The sequence below is a fragment of the Nerophis ophidion genome, linkage group LG27 (genome assembly GCF_033978795.1).
Source record: "Nerophis ophidion isolate RoL-2023_Sa linkage group LG27, RoL_Noph_v1.0, whole genome shotgun sequence".
NCBI lineage: Eukaryota > Metazoa > Chordata > Actinopteri > Syngnathiformes > Syngnathidae > Nerophis > Nerophis ophidion.
In genome coordinates, this window is record NC_084637.1 from 4,561,200 (window position 1) to 4,582,426 (window position 21,227).

General features: G+C 41.8%; 1 protein-coding gene across 2 annotated transcripts in view; it reads right to left on the reverse strand.

Annotated features, from left to right (window-relative positions):
• LOC133544352 (aryl hydrocarbon receptor-like) overlaps positions 1-16,363 on the reverse strand; it is a 75,268-nt gene extending 58,905 nt beyond the window's left edge. The window contains exons 1-2 of one of the 2 annotated variants that reach the window (XM_061889572.1): positions 15,937-16,362; positions 5,898-6,085 (exon numbers count right to left, since the gene is read on the reverse strand). In XM_061889572.1, the coding sequence (XP_061745556.1) occupies positions 5,898-6,085; positions 15,937-15,995 (247 nt within the window). In that variant the 5' untranslated portion in view covers positions 15,996-16,362. Of the gene's footprint in view, positions 1-5,897; positions 6,086-15,936 lie in introns of both variants that reach the window. The other variant, XM_061889571.1, reaches the window with a different exon arrangement.
• Between the last annotated feature and the right edge of the window lie 4,864 nt (positions 16,364-21,227).

Consider the following 21,227-nt stretch of genomic DNA (forward strand, 5'->3'; position numbering starts at 1 on the left):
GTAGAATTATTATAGTGTTCCCAATGTTAAAAGGATAAAGCCATTGTTTACAAATTTGGTAAGTAAATAACCAAAAAATGTATATTTTGTTGTTTTCTTACTGTACCGAAAATGAACCGAACCGTGACCTCTAAACCGAGGTACGTACCAAACCGAAATTTTTGTGTACCGTTACACCCCTAATATATATATATATATATATATATATATATATATAGTCTATATATATATATAGACTATATATATATAGTCTATATAAAGTCTAGCAGCCGCATTTTGTATCAACTGTAATCTTTTAATTCTAAACATAGGGAGACCCGTAAATAATAGGTTACAGTAATGGAGACGAAACGTAACGAACGCATTAATAATGATCTCAGCGTCACTAGTGGACAAAATGGAACAAATTTTAGTAGTATTACGGAGATGAAAGAACGCCGTTTTAGTAACACTCCTGTGTTACTAAAAGTGTTTGGACTTTCGGTGGAAAAAGGGCTTGAGCAGGAGGAAGCAGCAGCTATAGTACACTGTGGAACCTTCCAGCGCTGTGGATGGATGTGATTGCCGTACACCTTGAATGCATAAAGCCTGAGTTGTCCCAGTAGACGGCTGCTGTGCTGCCAAGCTGATATAAAGCAACAACATTGAGTCCTAAAGAGTTTGTTGAGGTAGTTGGGTGGAGTTTGTTTGCAAAGAGGGATTGGGTGTAGATTATTGGTAAAGGTTGAAGGCAATCTGGGGAAGGGGGTTGACACCGAAGCAGGTCTGTTGGGATTAAATTGATTAACTCTCCCAATTAAATTGATGCAAAATTCAACACGCATGACACATAATGGTCATTTCAGTTTTCTACTGAAGACACTGAAGGTTGTTAGTTCTCTTAAACCATGCACACAACAACATGCTCGCCTATAACTTCCAAAGCTTCATTGGTCCAAATTTCAGTTCCGAATGGTTTGCCAGGAGGGACAGCAACACACTGATTTAGTAACAAAGAGCAACTCCACCCACAACGCCTTGTCTAGAAATAAGGATTATGTCTTTCAGGAAGTCTGCATTTGATGGCTTACAGTTTGCAAAAAAGCCGTGAAACAATAAGAGGAAGTTGGAAGTTGAAAAACAAAATCCCAGCTGTCCTGGCCTTGTTGAAAGAACAGGACCAAATTCACTTTTGACAATGAGTACCAGTGGAGACATTTGTCATTTTCATAGAGATGAAGTCAAAGATCATGAAACGATAAACGGTTGTCTGTCTCCTTCCTGATATTTCCGGAGCGTTATTAAGCCTTTAAGAGTACGTACTACCGTTTGAATGATTATGTATGGGGCGGTATAGCTCTGTTGGTAGAGTGTCCGTGCCAGCAACTTGAGGGTTCCAGGTTCGATCTCGCCATCCTAGTCACTGCCGTTGTGTCTTTGGGCAAGACACTTTACCCACCTGCTCCCAGTGCCACCCACACTGGTTTAAATGTAACTTAGATATTGGGTTTCACTTTGCAAAAATCGCTTTGAGTCACTAGAGAAAAGCGCTATATAAATATACTTCACTTCACTTCTCACATGTAGTCAAATCCAGAGTTCTATATATCAATTTTATCGATAAATTTTAGTTTTTGGTTGCATTTTTTTTTTTATCTTGCTCTGGTATGTTTTTGGCCCCTATGAGCTTCCGTGGCCCTCGTCCACACCCTTACTTCCTCAGCGGATATTAAAACATGGCTAATGCTAATGCTAACGAGAGCGAGACATTTGCACCAAACTGAAGAAAAGTGCCAGAGCTTGGTCCGCATTGCCGGCAGTAAGTCGAACACATTTCCAGTGAGGGTCGGACTCCGCCAAGGCTGTCCTTTGTCACCGATTCTGTTCATAACTTTTATGGACAGAATTTCTAGGCGCAGTCAAGGCGTTGAGGGGTTCCGGTTTGGTGACCGCAGGATTAGGTCTCTGCTTTTTGCAGATGATGTGGTCCTGATGGCTTCATCTGACCGGGATCTTCAGCTCTCGCTGGATCGGTTCGCAGCCGAGTGTGAAGCGACCGGAATGAGAATCAGCACCTCCAAGTCCGAGTCCATGGTTCACGCCCGGAAACGGGTGGAATGCCATCTCCGGGTTGGGGAGGAGACCCTGCCCCAAGTGGAGGAGTTCAAGTACCTAGGAGTCTTGTTCACGAGTGAGGGAAGAGTGGATCGTGAGATCGACAGGCGGATCGGTGCGGTGTCTTCAGTAATGCGGACGTTATACCAATCCGTTGTGGTAAAGAAGGAGCTGAGCCGGAAGGCAAAGCTCTCAATTTACCGGTCGATCTACGTTCCCATCCTCACCTATGGTCATGAGCTTTGGGTCATGACCGAAAGGATAAGATCACGGGTACAAGCGGCCGAAATGAGTTTCCTCCGCCGGGTGGCGGGTCTCTCCCTTAGAGATAGGGTGAGAAGCTCTGCCATCCGGGAGGAACTCAAAGTAAAGCTGCTGCTCCTCCACATGGAGAGGAGCCAGATGAGGTGGTCCGGGCATCTGGTCAGGATGCCACCCGAACGCCTCCCTAGGGAGGTGTTTAGGGCACGTCCAACCGGTAGGAGGCCACGGGGAAGACCCAGGAAACGTTGGGAAGACTATGTCTCCCGGCTGGCCTGGGAGCACCTCAGAATTCCCCGGGAAGAGCTAGACGAAGTCGCTGGGGAGGGGGAAGTCTGGGTTTCCCTGCTTAGGCTGTTGCCCCCGCGACCCGACCTCAGATAAGCGGAAGATGATGGATGGATGGATGGATGAAGAAAAGTGTTGTCAGTACTTTGATGTTGCTTCAACACGCATTGAACAAATGACTGCATAAATGTAACTCTGCAGGCCAATTGTAGCTGAGATAGGATCCAGCACCCCACAAGGGATAAGCGGTAAGAAATGGATGGATGGTTGGATGTTATATATTGTTTTTTACAAATTTTAAGTGCACCTAATAGGGCAGTCACCTGTAATGTTGTCATGCTCTCAAGTTTGATGACAATAAAGTGTTCTATTCTTTTCTATTTTTAGTGGTTATGGGTTGAAGGGGCGATCATCATAACGTAACTGTCGTATTTGCCTCGTGGCCACGGCATATTTGCAAAAAGTGAGTAAAAAAACATGGAAAGCAAAACTAATACCGTATTTTTCAGACTATAAGTCGCAATTTTTTTCATATTTTGGCTGGACTTATACTCAGGAGCGACTTATGTGTGAAATTATTAACACATTACCGTAAAATATCAAATAATATTATTTAGCTCATTCACGGAAGAGACTAGACGTATAAGATTTCATGGGATTTAGCAATTAGGAGTGACAGATTGTTTGGTAAACGTATAGAATGTTTTAAATTTTAGAAGTATTTGAATGACTTACCATAATAAAGGGTCAAGTATAAGCAGAAAAGCTTACAGAAGCTGAAGGTTGCTTATAATGATCATATGAGGCTCCTCCTGGGAATTCCAAAAAGCGGCAGTGCAAGCCAGATGTTTGTTAGAGTTGGGGTGCCCAGTTTCTCAGCGTTGCTATGCAACCTTATGTATAAGTTTATGTGTAGGGCATCCTAGTCTGAAAATGACATAATCACTGTGTTAACGAACCCTGGCTGCAGTTCTGTTAGGTACTCATCTGGACTGTGGAAACATTGGCACAAATGTTTGTATGTTAGAAACTGACATTTGGACTTTATATATTTTTTTTATGTTTTAGTAGGGGTGTAACGGTACATGTATTTGTATCGAACCGTTTCGGTACGGGGGTTTCGGTTCGGTACGAGAGTGTATCGAACGAGTTTGTAATGTAAAGTCTTAACAAGCTGCTCTGCAGCTGCCTCTGTCTGAGCAGTGAGCACCCAGCATTGTCCCGCCCACACAACCATCTGATTGGTTACTAACAAAGCCAATCAGCAGTGCGTATTCAGAGCGATTTAACAGCCAATCAGCAGTGCGTACTCCGAACGCATGTTGTAAATGCTTCATTGTCGAAGCAGATATGTGCATTGAGCAGCGGACATAGTACACTCCCCAAATTATAAAAACACACTTTCCAGTCACAACTATTACAAACATGACTATGAGCCCGTTGACATTCTAGAAACTTAAACTGCAGCTCAGCTCGCTCACAGTTCTGGCTTGAGGTGATGTGAAGGTTAATTATCTTTTAGCGTTACGTTAGCTCATTTTGCTGCGTGTGTGTGTGTGTGTGTGTGTGTGTGTGTGTGTGTGTGTGTGTGTGTGTGTGTGTGTGTGTGTGTTAGGGGCAGCAAAGCCCTGTCTGTCTGTTATTTCACATGAACTAACATGAACTATATTCTATATTCCTTCAAAAGCGCTCTAAAACAACACCTCCAGGCAACTTCCAACACTTTACTAATACCCTCCTCCATTCACATCCCATCTCCCCGGATTATAAACAACTCAAATGTACTTCTAATGTATATACTTGTTCTTATGCTATCTGAACTCACTATGTTCTCTGCTGGCTGTACATATCCTACTAAATAAGACCTACACTGTTTCGAAGTCCACATTTCTCTGTTGATGCAATTGTTGATGACTGAAGTACTGATATCAACCAAAGCTCCCCACCCACCCCCCGGATTGTAAATAATGTAAATAATTCAATGTACATACTATGATGATTAACTTGTGTGATGACTGTATTATGTTGATAGTATATATTTGTACCATGAATTGATTAACGTGGACCCCGATTTAAACAAGTTGAAAAACTTATTCGGGTGTTACCATTTAGTGGTCAATTGTACGGAATATGTACTGTACTGTGCAATCTACTAATAAAAGTATCAATCAATCAATCAAAAAGAACTCCATAGATTTCAGGGATGAGTACTCTCTCCTATTGCTATTGTACTATTTTTCAGCTATAGTTACATGAATCATTAGTAATGTAGCAGCCTAGTTTTGAATGGCAGGGTCCCTGCAATCACATTTTGACAAAAATATAACATTTACATAATAAAAGTCAACTACATGCTTCCCAAATGCTGTAAGTTGACTTGAAACTGTTTAATGTTGCACTTTTTATATGTAGAAGAAAGGTTTTGTCATTTTATTTAATCAAAGCAACTACTTGAGGCAGTTTAATGTGGATTAACGTGGGCAGAATTATTATAGCGTTCCATATGTTAAAAGGATCAAGCCATTGTTTACAAATTTGGTAAATAAATAACCAAAAAATTTATATTTGGTTGTTTTCTTACTGTACCGAAAATGAACCGAACCGTGACCTCTAAACCGAGGTACGTACCGAACCGAAATTTTTGTGTACCGTTACACCCCCTATGTTTTAGTGTTTTGTTTTTAATATTTTGTATTGTGTTTTTTATATGTTTAATGGATCTTAAGGTCTGCAATAACGATTGATGATGATGATGAATATGTTAGGTTAACATAGCAGGCACCTTCTCAGTTGGTTATTTATGCCTCATATAACGTACACTTATTCAGCCTGTTGTTCACTAGTCTTTATTCATTTTAAATTGTCTTTCAAATGTCTATACTTGGTGTTGGATTTTATGAAATAAATTTCCCCCCAAAATGCGACTTACATATGTTTTTTTCCTTCTTTATTATTGCATTCTCGGCAAGTGCGACTTATACTCCGGAGCGACTTATACTCCAAAAAATACGGTATGTTTAAAACTACAAACAAACTTTATTTGCTCATTTCTTTAAATGTCACAAGACGGCACACTTTGCAATTGTCACCAGACCAATTTGAATAAATCACTCAGAACATTGAGGTGTGTTGAAATGCAAACCCTGCAGACTATCAACATGTATGTCATCCTGGTATTAGGAGTTATTTCTGCAATTGTTGGGGGAAATTGGAAAGAGGGCTATTTCATCACGTATTTGATGCGTCACACTCACCATTAAAGAAGCTCTTGACCTTCAGGTAAGCCACGCTGAGCCGGAGCACTGACAACTTGTCCAGACGAGCCCGGACTTCCTTGGTGAAGGGCAGCAGACTAGTCAACTTTTCCAACTCGTCATTAAGACGGTCACGGTGTCGTTTAGATGGGTTGGACTTGGCACCCAGGGCTGGTGGAAGTTTGGGTCTGCAAGATAAATTATTTCCTAACATGAGCAAAACAAACACAAATCTGCACACAAGCAGGAGCGTAAGGGGAAGATTGTATTGTTGTCTTTTGCGTGGAGACAAATTGAGCTGGCTTGTTTCTCCACAAGCAAACTCATTAGCTGCAGACACAACAATCTATCAATCAATGTTTATTTACATAGCCCTAAATCACGAGTGTCTCAAAGGGCTGCGCAAGCCACAACGACATCCTCGGTACAGATCCTGCATCAGGGCAAGGAAAAACTCAACCCAATGGGCACTTGAATATGAGGTAAAAGACACTTTTGCCAAAACACAAACTTTGTGTAACTAGATATGTTCCATAGTTGCAACAGTATGAAAAAAACAGTCTTAAAAAGTTGCCAGAAACAATTAACTAGTTATATGAGTTTCCCAGTCACAACTACTTCTGATCCTGATCTGATCCTGCAGTTGACAGTTTGGTGTTCCTGGCTTAAATTCTTAAAGGGAACAAGAGTTTTCTAAAAATGTTAAGCTAAAAAACAGTATCGTTCAAGGTAAATTCATTTTAAATTAATATTGATGTTTAAAATGTCCTCTTAAACCAGAGACTTTATTTTGTACTTTATTATTTTGTGTTTTTTGTTATTACTTGAGGATTTGTGCATAGGTTTGTTTTAATAGGGATTATAATTTGCTATTTTTACAGCATTTACCGCATTTTTTGGATTATAAATCGCTCCGGTAGTCGTGAGGCATAGGAAATTTCAGTCATTTATCCCATTTTCTATATCTGACTATGCACATGGTAGGCTTCAGAATACATTTATTTCTACAAAATAAGAATAAAAGTCTGTGTTTCAGCATTTTCAGGCTGCATACGAATGGAAACCTACAAAACCCAAATCCAGTGAAGTTGGCACGTTCTGTAAATGTTAAATAAAGACAGAATACAATGATTTGCAAATTCTTTTCAACTTATATTCAATTGAATAGACTGCAAAGACAAAATATTTATTGTCCGAACTGAGAAATATATATATTTTTTGGGAAATAATCATTAACTTAGATAGCAACTCATTCCAAAAAAGTTGGCACAGGGGCATTTTTACCACTGTGTTACATGGCCTTTCCTTTTAACAACACTCAGTTAACGTTTGGGAACTGAGGAAACACATTTTTGAAGTGGAATTATTTTCCATTCTTGCTTGATTTACAGCTTAAGTTATTCAACAGTCCGGGGTCTCTGTTGTCGTATTTTAGGCTTCATAATGCACCACACATTTTCAATGGGAGACAGGTCTGGACTACAGGCAGGCCAGTCTAGTACCCGCACTCTTTTACTATGAAGCCCCGGTGTTGTAACACGTGGCTTGGCATTGTCTTGGTGAAATAAGCAGGGGCGTCCATGAAAAAGATCTTGCTTGGGTGGTAACATGTTGCTCCAAAACCTGTATGTACCTTTCAGCATTAATGGTGCCTTCACAGATGTGTAAGTTACCCATCCCTTGGGCACAAATGCACCCCCATACCATCACAGATGCTGGCTTTTCAACTTTGCACCAATAACAGTAGGGATATTTCTTTTTTTCTTTGGTCCGGAGGACACAACGTCCACAGTTTCCAAAAACAATTTGAAATTTGGACTCGTGAGACCACAGAACACCTTTCCACTTTGCATCAGTCCATCTTAGATGAGCTCGGGCCCTGCGAAGCCGGCGGTGTTTCTGGGTGTGGTTGATAAACGGCTTTCACTTTGCATAGTAGAGTTTTAACTTGCACTTACAGATGTAGCGAACAAGTGTAGTTATTGACAGTGGTTTTCTGAAGTGTTCCTGAGCCCATGTGGTGATATCCTTTACACACTGGTGTCACTCTTTGATGCAGTACCGCCTGAGGGATCGAAAGTCACAGGCATTGGCGCTTACGTGCAGTGATTTATCCAGATTCTCTGAACCGTTTGATGGTACGGACCGTAGAAGGTAAAATCCCAAAATTCCTTGCAATAGCTCGTTGAGAAATGTTGTTCTAAAAATGTTCGACAATTTGCTTATCCATTCGTTGACAAAGTGGTGACCCGAGCCCCATCCTTGTTTGTGAATGACTAAACATTTCATGGAAGCTGCTTTCATACCCAATCATGGCACCCACTTGGTACCAATTAGCCCGTTCAGCAGTGGGATTTTCCAAAATAAGTGTTTGATGAGCATATCTCAACTTTCTCCTTTTTTTTTGCCACTTGTGCCAGCATTTTTGAAACGTGTTGCAGGCAGCAAATTCCAAATAAGAATGTTTGTAAAAAAATAAAGTTTTCCAGTTCGAACATGTGATATCTTGTCTTTGCAGTTTATTCAATTGAATAAGTTGAAAAGGATTTGCAAACCATTGTATTCTGTTTTTATTTACGATTTTTAAACAATGTGTCAACGTCACTGGTTTTGGGTTTTGTAATTGCAAACACGAGATGAATACAAGCACCTTTTTAACAGCCAGAGAACGCGCTTCTGGGCCTCTTTTGTAACTCACTGAAAATGAGAAGGAGGAGAAGGATGAGAGTAACTTTTACTAAACAGGCTGATGGATCACGGCCGACTTACATAAGCATTTGCGTGACAAAGAGCTATGATCGTTTGGATTTAGGGAGGAAGGAAAACAGAGCAAGACAGAAGGGAAGAAAGAAAGAAAGTATGCCGAGGCCCTTCTGAGAAAAACCTAGAACGTGTCTCGTGTTACTCTGCCCTCCTCCCTGGTGGAAACATGCCTGGTTGTGATGGATGCAGGTAGAACTTCACACACAATCACCCACTACAGTTCCACCAAGGTTCTGTACTGACTGTTATCAGGCCAGGATTAACATCTCAAACTGATAACATCAAAGAGAGGAATACATTCTTTAAAGACCTTACTTTGGAACCAAGGGACATAATTCACCACTTTAAAGGCCTACTGAAAGCCACTACTAGCGACCACGCAGTCTGATAGTTTATACATCAATGATGAAATATTAACATTGCAACTCATGCCAATACGGCCGCTTTAGTTTACTAAATTGCAATTTTAAATTTCCTGCGAGGTATCCTGTTGAAAACGTCGCGGAATGATGACGCGTGCTTGTGACGTTATTGGTTGGAGCCGACATTTTAGCCCAGCACCCCTCACGGCTAAAAGTCGTCTCTTTTCATCGCATAATTACACAGTATTTTGGACATCTGTGTTGCTGAATCTTTTGCAATTTGTTCAATTAATAATGGAGACGTCAAAGAAGAAAGCTGTTGGTGGAAAGCGGTGGATTGCAGCTGCCATTAGCAAAACAAACATAGCTGGTGTTTCCTTATTGTTGTGAAGCTTTACTATGGAACAGAGCGGTTAAGCGAACATGTTTCTCTACCACATGTCAACCGGCAAGTTTTTGGATGAGAAAATTGTGATATTAAGTGTGGAGTTTGCATGTTCTCCCCGGGAATGCGTGGGTTCCCTCCGGGTACTCCGGCTTCCTCCCACTTCCAAAGACATGCACCTGGGGATAGGTTGATTGGCAACACTAGATTGGCCCTAGTGTGTGAATGTGAGTGTGAATGTTGTCTGTCTATCTGTGTTGGCCCTGCAATGAAGTGGCGACTTGTCCAGGGTGTACCCCGCCTTCCGCCCGATTGTAGCTGAGATAGGCGCCAGCGCCCCCCGCAACCCCAAAAGGGAATAAGCGGTAGAAAATGGATGGATGGGATGGAAGTCGGCTCTTACCGGAGACTTGAGCGGAGTTTGCGTCCTCCTGCAGCAGCTGTCAAAAAGGCAGCTGTGACTTACTTGGCTCCTCCGCATGGCTTCCCTCAGAGACACTGGCGGTCACCACAGCCCTCCGACTTTCAGGTATGACTTTATAATCTCACTAAAACACTAGTAACACAATAAGCAGATAAGGGATTTTCCAGAAGTATCCTAGTAAATGTGTCTAATAACATCTGAATCGCTCCCACTGCCGTCGCCTTTTTTTTCTTTCTAGTGCTACACTCTAATTTTCCTCATCCACGAATCTTTCATCCTTGCTCAAATTAATGGGGAAATCGTCGCTTTCTCTGTCTGAATCGCTCTTGCTGCTGGTGGCTATGATTATAAACAATGTGAGGATGTGAGGAGCTCCACAACCCGTGACATCACGCGCACATCGTCTGCTACTTCCGGTACAGGCAAGGCTTTTTTTTAGCAACCAAAAGTTGCAAACTTTATCGTCGATGTTCTCTACTAAATCCTTTCAGCAAAAATATGGCAATATCGCGAAATGATCAAGTATGACACATAGAATGGACCTGCTATCCCCGTTTAAATAAGAAAATCTCATTTCAGTAGGCCTTTAATGGCCCCCGGCCCATTCTAAAAAATACCATAATAAAAATGTAAAACATAAAAGAGTGTAATAAAAGAGTGAACAGTGACATGTAACGAGAAAAAGTTGCAATGTTGACACTAATAACAAAAAGCTGCCATGCGGACTGTTGTTGGCCTGCTGAAGGCTCAAATTACTTCACTAGAACAAATTCACTTTCTAATATTTTGGGGGGATAATATTGCATATTTTGTGCCAAACAAAGTTTTCTTTCACAAAAAGGGCATCAAACAAAAAAGTATGAAAAAAATTATAAAATCTTATAATCAAGAGATCTACAGACTTATGCGTTAAAAGTAAAAAAAATATAAATATACATTTGGCTTATTTTCAACACTTATTCTTTTTTTATCGTTATGAATTATTGACCTATTCTGGGTTCCAATTACTTCACGTCAAATATTCCACTTTGAAATGTTTTGGGGGAAAATGTTGCATAGTTTGTGTGTTTGCCATATAAATAAGGGTTTGGACATAACTGCCATAAACATTAAAAAATACATTTAAAAAAACGACAGACAGACCTGAAGTTGATCTCGAGATTCAAGCGTTAAATGAAAAAAATAATAATTTATGACTTATTTCTAACATTTTTATGACTGAGACCCTCCCGGAGACCGGGGACCAAACTTGAGGAAAGCCATAAAGGTAAAAAAAACAACAATTATTGTATTGCTTTTGTGGATGAGGATAGAGAGAGTGAAGGACTAGAAGAAAAGAAAAAAAAAAGGCGAGGGCAGTGGGAGCGATTCAGATGTTATTAGACACATTTACTAGGATAATTCCGGAAAATCCCTTATCTGCTTATTGTGTTACTAGTGTTTTAGTGAGATTATATGGTACCTGAAAGTTGGAGGGGTGTGGTGACCGCCAGTGTCTCCGGTGGGAGGAAGTAAGAGAGTCCGCAGCTGCAGGAGGACGCAAGCTCCGCTGATGTCTCCGGTAAGAGCCGACTTATTACCACAATTTTCTTACCGAAACCTGCCGGTTGACATGTGGTCTAGAACCATGTTCGCTTGACCCCTCTGTTCCATAGTAAAGCCTCACCTTCCGGAATGTAAACAAGGAAACAAGAACACCGGCTGTGTTTGTGTTGCTAAAGGCGGGCGCAATACACTGCTTCCCACCTACATCTTTCTTCTTTGACGTCTCCATTATTAATTAAACAAATTGCAAGATTCAGCGATAAAGATATCCAGAATACTGAGTAATTATGCGATTAAAGCAGACGACTTTTAGCCGTGAGTGGTGCTGGGAGAACATGTCCGCTACAACCGGTGACGTCACGCGCACGCGTCATCATAATACGATGTTTTCAACGGCATATTTTGAGCGAAATTTAAAATTGCAATTTATTAAACTAAAAAGGCCGTATTGGCATGTGTTGCAATGTTATTATTTCATCATTGATATATAAACTATCAGACTGCGAGGTGCAAGGGTCACCAACGCGGTGCCCGCGGGCACCAGGTCGCCCGTAAGGACCAGATGAGTTGCCCGCTGGTCTGTTCTAAAAAATAGCTCAAATAGCAGCACTTACCAGTGAGCTGCCTCTATTTTTTTAATTGTATTTATTTACTAGCAAGCTGGTCTCGCTTTGCTTGACATTTTTTATTCTAAGAGAGACAAAACTCAAATAGAATTTGAAAATCCAAGAAAATACTTTAAATACTTCACTTGTTTGAATAAATTCATTCATTGTTTTTACTTTGCTTCTTATAAAATTCAGAAAAAATTTTTAGAGAAAAAATACAACCTTAAAAATGATTTTAGGGTTTTTAAACACATATACCTTTTTGCCTTTTAAATTCCTTCCTGACAATTTAAAATTTAAAGCGCACCAGGCTGCACCAAACTTTTGATGCCTTGTTGACACAGAAGTGAAGTGAATTATATTTATATAGCGCTTTTCTCAAGTGACTCAAAGCGCTTTACATAGTGACACCCAATATCTAAGTTACATTTAAACCAGTGTGGGTGGCCCTGGGAGCAGGTGGGTAAAGTGTCTTGCCCAAGGACACAACGGCAGTAACTAGGATGGCACAAGCGGGAATCGAACCTGCAACCCTCAAGTGGGCTGGCACGGCCACTCTACCAACCGAGCTATGTCGCCCCAGAAACGTAGAGTGGTGTATGTGCAGCAGCTAAGAAGGTTGCAAGCCTGTTTGGTTCAACTTATCTTTATGAATCAGCCTTTTCTGACATGAACTTCATCAAGAACAAACACAGAATACGCCTCACTGATGCACATCTGCAGAGTTGCAGTGTCAAGTTACGCACCAGAGTACAACACGCTAGTTAACAGCATGCAATGCCAGGCTTCCCTCTAACTGGGGCGGCATAGCTCGGTTGGTATAGTGAGGGTTGCAGGTTCGATTCCCGCTTGTGCCATCCTAGTTACTGCCGTTGTGTCCTTGGGCAAGACACTTTACCCACCTGCTCCCAGTGCCACCCACACTGCTTTAAATCTAACTTAGATATTGGGTGTCACTATGTAAAGCGCTTTGAGTCTCTTGAGAAAAGCGCTATATAAATATAATTCACTTCACTTCAACTGACAAAGAAACATATAACAGATATGGTGTCTACTTCAAAGTGTGACAGGATTTATTTAAAAAATTGAGAGTTGAATTTTGTATTTTACATGAGTTATTTGTACAAACATGGTGCAAAGTAATTCATGATTTGTTAAAAAATGTTAGTGGCTAGCTAGTTAAAATGGGATACTGTGATCTCACAAGACCGTCTTAGAAGTGATCATTGGAAAATGTTCAATTTGAAAAATGTGCACTTAGAGAAAATATAAAAAATAAAGTGTTGCATACTGATATTTATCTGTTTCTATATATATTTATTAGGGATGCACCGATTAATCGGTAACTGAATATATTCGGCCGAATATGGCAAAAAAAAAGCCACATTCGGCCTTCGGTGGAATGAGTTAAAAACAAGGCCGAATAGTGGCGTGTGACGCAAGTTTTTGACGCGGTGACGCAATCAACCAACGTGCAGTGACGTTGGGATATGTTGTGTACCTGTATAAGTGTATGAGGTTACAATGTTGTGTACCTGTATAAGTGTATGAGGTTACAAGCACACACTTATTGAGATTTAGTGGGGCCTCTGTTTACATTATTAGCCTGTTGTGTAGGCTACCTGTATAAGTGTATGAGGTTACAAGCACACACTTAATTGAGATTTACTTGAGCCTTCTGTTTACATTATTAGCATATCTACTGTGGCTAAGCAGACTTTTGCCAAAAGGACAATAATTCATTTGTTGTGGGTTTATCCACTTTAATGCACTTTATTTTTTTTTTTGGAATGCATGTTTTGTTTGAAGGCCTAATATAAATGAAAAACTTTGTGCTTTTTTTGAAAAGCAAAGGCTACTGGAATATTATAAAAATGTCAATATTCAATAAAAAATTACTTTATTTGAAAAACATGTCTAAATATTTATTCTAGGCTATTTATGCAATATTTAAAAAATTGTGAAAAACTGCATTCATTATTCGGCATTCGGCCAAGCATTTAAATTTTATTCGGCTTCAGCTTCGGCCACAAATTTTCATTTCGGTGCATCCCTAGTTACAAGTACACACTTAATTGAAATTTACTTAAGCCTTCTGTTTACATTATTAGCATATCTACTGTGGCTAAGCAGACTTTTACTAAAAGGGACAATAATTCATTTGTTGTGGGTTTATCCACTTTAATGCACTTTATTTTTTTTTGGGGAATGCATGTTTTGTTTGAAGGCCTAATATAAATGAAAAACTTTGTGCTTTTTTTGAAAAGGAAAGACTACTGGAATATTAAAAAAATGTCAATATTCAATAAAAAATTACTTTATTTGAAAAACATGTCTAAATATTTATTCTAGGCTATTTATTATTTATTCTAGGCTATTTAGGGACAGCGCAGTGGAAGAGTGGACGTGCGCAACCCAAGGGTCCTTGGTTCAATTCCCACCTAGTACCAACCTCGTCACGTCCGTTGCGTCCTGAGCAAGACACTTCACCCTTGCTCCTGATGGGTGCTGGTTAGCGCCTTGCATGGCAGCTCCCCCATCAGTGTGTGAATGTGTGTGTGAATGAGTAAATGTGGAAGTAGTGTCAAAGCGCTTTGAGGACCATTAAGGTAGAAAAGCGCTATACAAGTACAACCCATTTATTTATTTATTTATGCAATATTTAAAAAATTGTGAAAAACTGCTGTTGTATCGATCTGTTGTGGTGAAGAAGGAGCTGAGCCGGAAGGCAAAGCTCTCAATTTACCGGTCGATCTACGTTCCCATCCTCACCTATGGTCATGAGCTTTGGGTCATGACCGAAAGGATAAGATCACGGGTACAAGCGGCCGAAATTAGTTTCCTCCGCCGGGTGGCGGGTCTCTCCCTTAGAGATAGGGTGAGAAGCTCTGCCATCCGGGAGGAACTCAAAGTAAAGCCGCTGCTCCTCCACATGGAGAGGAGCCAGATGAGGTGGTTCGGGCATCTGGTCAGGATGCCACCCGAACGCCTCCCTAGGGAGGTGTTTAGGGCACGTCCGGTCGGCAGGAGGCCACGGGGAAGACCCAGGACACGTTGCGAAGACTATGTCTCCCGGCTGGCCTGGGAACGCCTCGGGATCCCCCGGGAAGAGCTGGACGAAGTGGCTGGGGAGAGGGAAGTCTGGGCTTCCCTGCTAAGGCTGCTGCCCCCGCGACCCGACCTCGGATAAGTGGAAGATGATGGATGGTGAAAAACTGCATTCATTATTCGGTATTCGGCCAAGCGTTTCAATTTTATTCGGCTTCGGCCACAAATGTTCATTTCGGTGCATCCCTAATATTTATTGTGTGAAATCATTAAGATGATCAGTGTTTCCACAAAGACAAATATCCATCCATCCATCCATTTTCTACCGCTTATTCCCTTTTGGGGTTGCGGGGGGCGCTGGCGCCTATCTCAGCTACAATCGGGCGGAAGGCGGGGTACACCCTGGACAAGTCGCCACCTCATCGCAGGGCCAACACAGATAGACAGACAACATTCACACTCACATTCACACACTAGGGCCAATTTAGTGTTGCCAATCAACCTATTCCCAGGTGCATGTCTTTGGAGGTGGGAGGATCATTACCGATAATTATTAATAATAACATGGAGTTAAAGGTAAAGTGAGCAAATTGGCTATTTCTGGCAATTGATATGAGTGTGTATCAAACTGGTAGCCCTTCGCATTAATCAGTACCCAAAAAGTAGCGTTTGGTTTCAAAAAGGTGGGGTAGTGGTGGGTAGTAGTGGCTTTTAGTAGTCCTTTAACAAATTAGCTGGGGGCCACAAATGGCCCTCAAGCCGCACTTTGGACACACCTGGTTTAAATGCAGATCATTTCGCCACACCTGGTGTGTATGTGGCAATCATTGGCATATTAACTTTAAAAAAAAACATTAGTGTAATTATAATAATTATAACAACCGCCAGATGATTTATGACTTACATTTTTTGCTGCGGCTTCTTCCGTTTCTTGACGGCGTAAAGTGTTGTGCTCGCCAGCATGTTGAAAAATCCCGAGTTTGCAAAAGTGGACAAACGTAATCCTGCCTTTGACTCACACACACAAAAAAAAAAAAAATACAAAGAAGGAGAATCACATCAGCGGACAAAAAAGAAAGAAGAAAGTTGCCAGTGAAAATGCAACAAATCACGAGGAGGGGCAGTCGGTGAACAACATGAACTTTGTTTTTTCCAGTCGAAACGCCCATCAGAAGTAAAAATTAAAAACAACAACCATGACAGCCGCTTCGGGGTAATTCCACCAAAAGTTAGGAAGCCATGAAGAGTTAAAGGAAAACAAGTCTACGAGACGTCAGCCTGTTTGCAGCCTCTTCTTTCCTTCCCCCTAAAGGCGTGTGTAATATTTAAGGTGGACTAACTCAGTTCCGGCTTGGACTCACCGCTCAAATGTCTGGTGACCTTCCGGACGACCTTAAAAAGACATTGTTTTTCACAACTACAGTAAGAGTGAGTGTGCACAATAAGTGTGGGAAATGCAGCTCATTTCCGTATCGACCTGATACCAGCTAAAGGACGCGGCTTTTGATTGATTGATTGATACTTGTATTAGTAGATTGCACAGTACAGTACATATTCCGTACAATTGACCACTAAATGGTAACACCCCAATAAGTTTTTCAACTTGTTTAAGTCGGGGTCCACGTTAATCAATTCTTGGCTGTATCGCCAATACCAGACCTCGAAGATTGGATGAAGAAATTAAATACAAATTAAAGCTGAAAGCATTGCTGATTCTGTGGGGTCTTGTGCGTATTTAGTAGGGGTGTGGGAAAAAATCGATTCAAATTCGAATCGCGATTTTCACATTGTGCGATATCAGAATTGCTTCTCATTTTTAAAAAATCAATTGGTTTTTTTTTTAATCAATCCAACAAACCAATACACAGCAATACCATAACAATGCAATCCAATTCCAAAACCGAACCTGACCCAGCAACACTCAGAACTGCAATAAACAGAGCAATTGGGAGAAGACGACACAGAACAAACCATCCATCCATTTTCTACCGCTTAGTCCCTTTTTGGGGTCACGGGGGGCGCTGGCGCCTATGTCAGCTACAATCGGGCGGAAGGCAGGGTACACCCTGGACAAGTCGCCACCTCATCACAGGGCCAACACAGATAGACAGACAACATCCATCCATTTCCTACCGCTTATTCCCTTTTGGGGTCGCGGGGGGTGCTGGCGCCTATCTCAGCTACAATCGGGCGGAAGGCGGGGTACACCCTGGACAAGTCGCCACCTCATCGCAGGGCCAACACAGATAGACAGACAACATTCACACTCACATTCACACACTAGGGACCATTTAGTGTTGCCAATCAACCTATCCCCAGGTGCATGTCTTTGGAGGTGGGAGGAAGCCGGAGTACCCGGAGGGACGGCGTGGCGCAGTGGGAGAGTGGCCGTGCGCAACCCAAGGGTCACTGGTTCAAATCCCACCTAGAACCAACCTCGTCACGTCCGTTGTGTCCTGAGCAAGACACTTCACCCTTGCTCCTGATGGGTGCTGGTTGGCGCCTTGCATGGCAGCTCCCTCCATCAGTGTGTGAATGTGTGTGTGAATGGGTAAATGTGGAAGTAGTGTCAAAGCGCTTTGAGTACCTTGAAGGTAGAAAAGCGCTATACAAGTACAACCCATTTATCATTTATTTAACCCACGCATTCACGGGGAGAACATGCAAACTCCACACAGAAAGATCCCGAGCCTGGATTTGAACCAGGACTGCAGGAACTTCGTACTGTGAGGCAGATGCACTAACCCCCTCTGCCACCGTGAAGCCCCGATATTATCAACAACAGTATCAATATTAGTTATAATTTCAGCATAGCAGTGATTAAAAATCCCTCATTGACATTATCATTAGACATTTAAAAAAGAACAATAGTGTCACAGTGGCTTACACTTACATGGCATCTCATAAGCTTGACAACACACTGTGTCCAATGTTTTCACAAAGATAAAATAAGTCATATTTTTGGTTCGTTTAATAGTTAAAACATATTTAAAGTATTGCAATCAGTTGATAAAACATTGTCCTTTACAATTATAAAAGCTTATTTTTAAAATCTACTACTCTGCTAGCATGTCAGCAGACTGGGGTAGATCCTGCTGAAATCCTATGTATTGAATGAATACAGAATCCTTTTGAATCGAAAAAATATCGTTTTTGAATCGAGAATCGCGTTGAACCGAAAAAATGGATATATAATCGAATCGCGACCCCAAGAATCAATATTGAATCGAAAGATTTGCAGCCCTTATATATATACACATCCGACACGTACGTAGGATTAACCGAAGGAGCGTTCAAAACAAGATGGAATAATCACAACGCCTCCTTTAGAAACCAGACTTTGCGGAATTCTACAGAACTCAGCAAACACATTTGGAACCTCAAAGACAATAATGTTGAATATTCAATAACATGGCAAATTCTTGCATCCAGCACACCTTACAACAGTGGTAATAAAAGATGCAACCTATGCTTAAAAGAGAAACTGTTTATTATATATCATCCAGATCTATCATCCCTCAACAAGCGCAGTGAAATCATTTCAACATGCCACCACAGACGGAAACACCTCCTAGGTAACACATGAGCCAATCACCACACCCCTACGCCTGCCTGTACCCACCTACTCTGTGCCCAATATAAACCATTGTATGTGAATGCTTCCATTAAAATCTCCTGATGATTGAGGGAACCCCTCATGAAACAGTTCTGTAGAGATGAAGTAGTCTTGTGATTTTTCCCCCACCTACATATTGCGCTCTACCACGGTATCGAGCACTATTCTCTGGATAATCCAATCAAGACATATATATATATATATATATATATATATATATATATATATATATATATATATATATATATATATATATATATATATATATATGTAGGTGTGGGAAAAATCACAAGACGACTTCATCTCTACAGAACTGTTTCATGAGGGGTTCCCTCAATCATCAGGAGATTTCCTGATGATTTTCAAAGTGTGACATGATTTCCTGATGATTGAGGAACCCCTCATGAAACAGTTCTGTATAGATGTAGTCGTCTTGTGATTTTTCCCACACCTACATATTGCGCTCTACCACGGTATTGAGCACTATTCTCTGGATAATCCAATCAAAACATATATATATATATTTATATGGAGGGGTGTCCATCCTCTCCGGTGGGCCAGCAGACGGCGCCATTCAGCAGACGTCGTCATCCACTCTGGTGGGTCTGCAGATGGCGCCATCCACTCCGGTGGGCCTGCACACGCCACCATCCACTCCGGCAGATGAACCGCCTGCTCCTTCGACTCCGCCCACGCCAGCTCCTGTGACTCCAACGACAATGTCGTCTTTCTCGTCTCTGCTTCTGCCCACGCCGACAACGTCGTCTCCAGCATCGCCGCCTACGCGACCACCAGCTATATGTCCTGATGTGCTGGCAGCCAGTAGGCACCAGCATGCGGACTTTTCGTCGGCCACGGATGTGGTTGTTCCATGGGCGACCGCCTCGCCAATTGCGGCGGCATTCAACTCGCCGTCGCCGCCTGACTCTTCCCTGCTGGTTGCGGGGACGCTTGGCCTGGCGGCCCAGTAGACTAGAACGTCTGGTATCCGTTATCGGAAGGGGGGGCTACTGTCAGGTTTGTCACTGACAGTTTAGTTGTGTTTTGGTTTTTCCTCTGTTTGTTTTCATTTCCTGTCAGCGCTCATATTTTGGTTCAGTTTCTCGCTTGTCTCCCTCAGCACTGTTTCCCTTCAGATGCAGCTGATTGGCACCTAGCCACACCTGCTGTCAATCAGCCAGCTGCTATTTAAACCTGCTGCGCCCTCCAGTCAGTGCTGAAGTATTGTCGTTGTAGCTGTATGCTGTTTCCTGTCCCCTATCTCCAGTTTGCCTGTTCCTGGTTTGTGTTTTGTCTTAATGTTTAAACATTAACACATGTTCTCCTGCACCAAACCTGCCATTTTTGCATCTTGGAGTTCGTCACCAACACCTTGTGACAGAGGGGTCACAGGGTCCGATTGGAGGATGAAAGCTGCTGGGAAAATCACAGACAGGGAAAATAACATTTGTGAAGAACAATGAACTGGCAACTAGCTCTAACCACGGCTGAGTTAAACTGTACCAAAATTGTTCTTTAGCTCCAGATGACACACACACACACACACGCACACACACACAAGCACACACACAAGTTTGAATGAGGACTACATCATTTTTCCATTTGGCCAAACGACATTAAAATGGCCCTGACAACAATAACTGAACCACACACAATGCCTGCTCATCTGTGCTTGATTAGCACACACACACACACACACACACACACACACACACACACACACACACACACACACACACACACACACACACACACACACACACACACACACACACACGAGTAATGTGACAACAGCCTCCAATGAACTCAGTCACCTCATCAAAATAAAAGCGGGGGATTAAATGATTTCCTGTTTACATTTAAGTGACTACTCATAAGTAGGCCTATTTGATCTTTTCTCAGAATAATTCTGACTATGAAGCAGATACACGATGATCCCATTTGACAGTTTTCGACTTCGTCACATTGCATCACATTTTGTTTTATTTCCTCCTTTGTGTTCACTTCCTTGTTCTGATCAGACACAGGTGAGAGGCAGGCTGCAGTGCTCCATGTTGACCAGAGGGCGGTGCTGTTTATATTACCGTGTTTCCTTGAATTGCCGCCGGGGCGCTAATTAATTTAAAACCTCTTCTCACTCCGGCACATACCAAAGGCATGTGATAAATTTAGGCCTGCGCTTATAAATTTGAGTGTGATGTAAGGATACCATCATGAAAAGCACATTTAATTAAAAAAACGTTATAATGGTCTTACCTTTACTTATAAATTAAATCCATGCGGAGCTCCGTCTGATCAAAAGCATCGATAACTTGTTTATAGAAGTCTTCCTTATCTTTCTTCAGTTTTAAAAGTCTCTCTGTCTCGATGGAGATCTTCCTTTATTACCTCCTGCTTCGATTGAAAGTCCAGTTTAGAAAACTGTTTTATCTTAGCTATGTAATCCTCCATGTTAAAAGTGCAAGCGAGAGGAAAAAAATAAACAATCGCTGCTCACTCTTGCTGCTTGTTGTCACTTCTTCTGCAGCCGAGTAGTCGCAAGAAGGATCACTAGCGCCCTCTACCACCAGGAGGCGGGA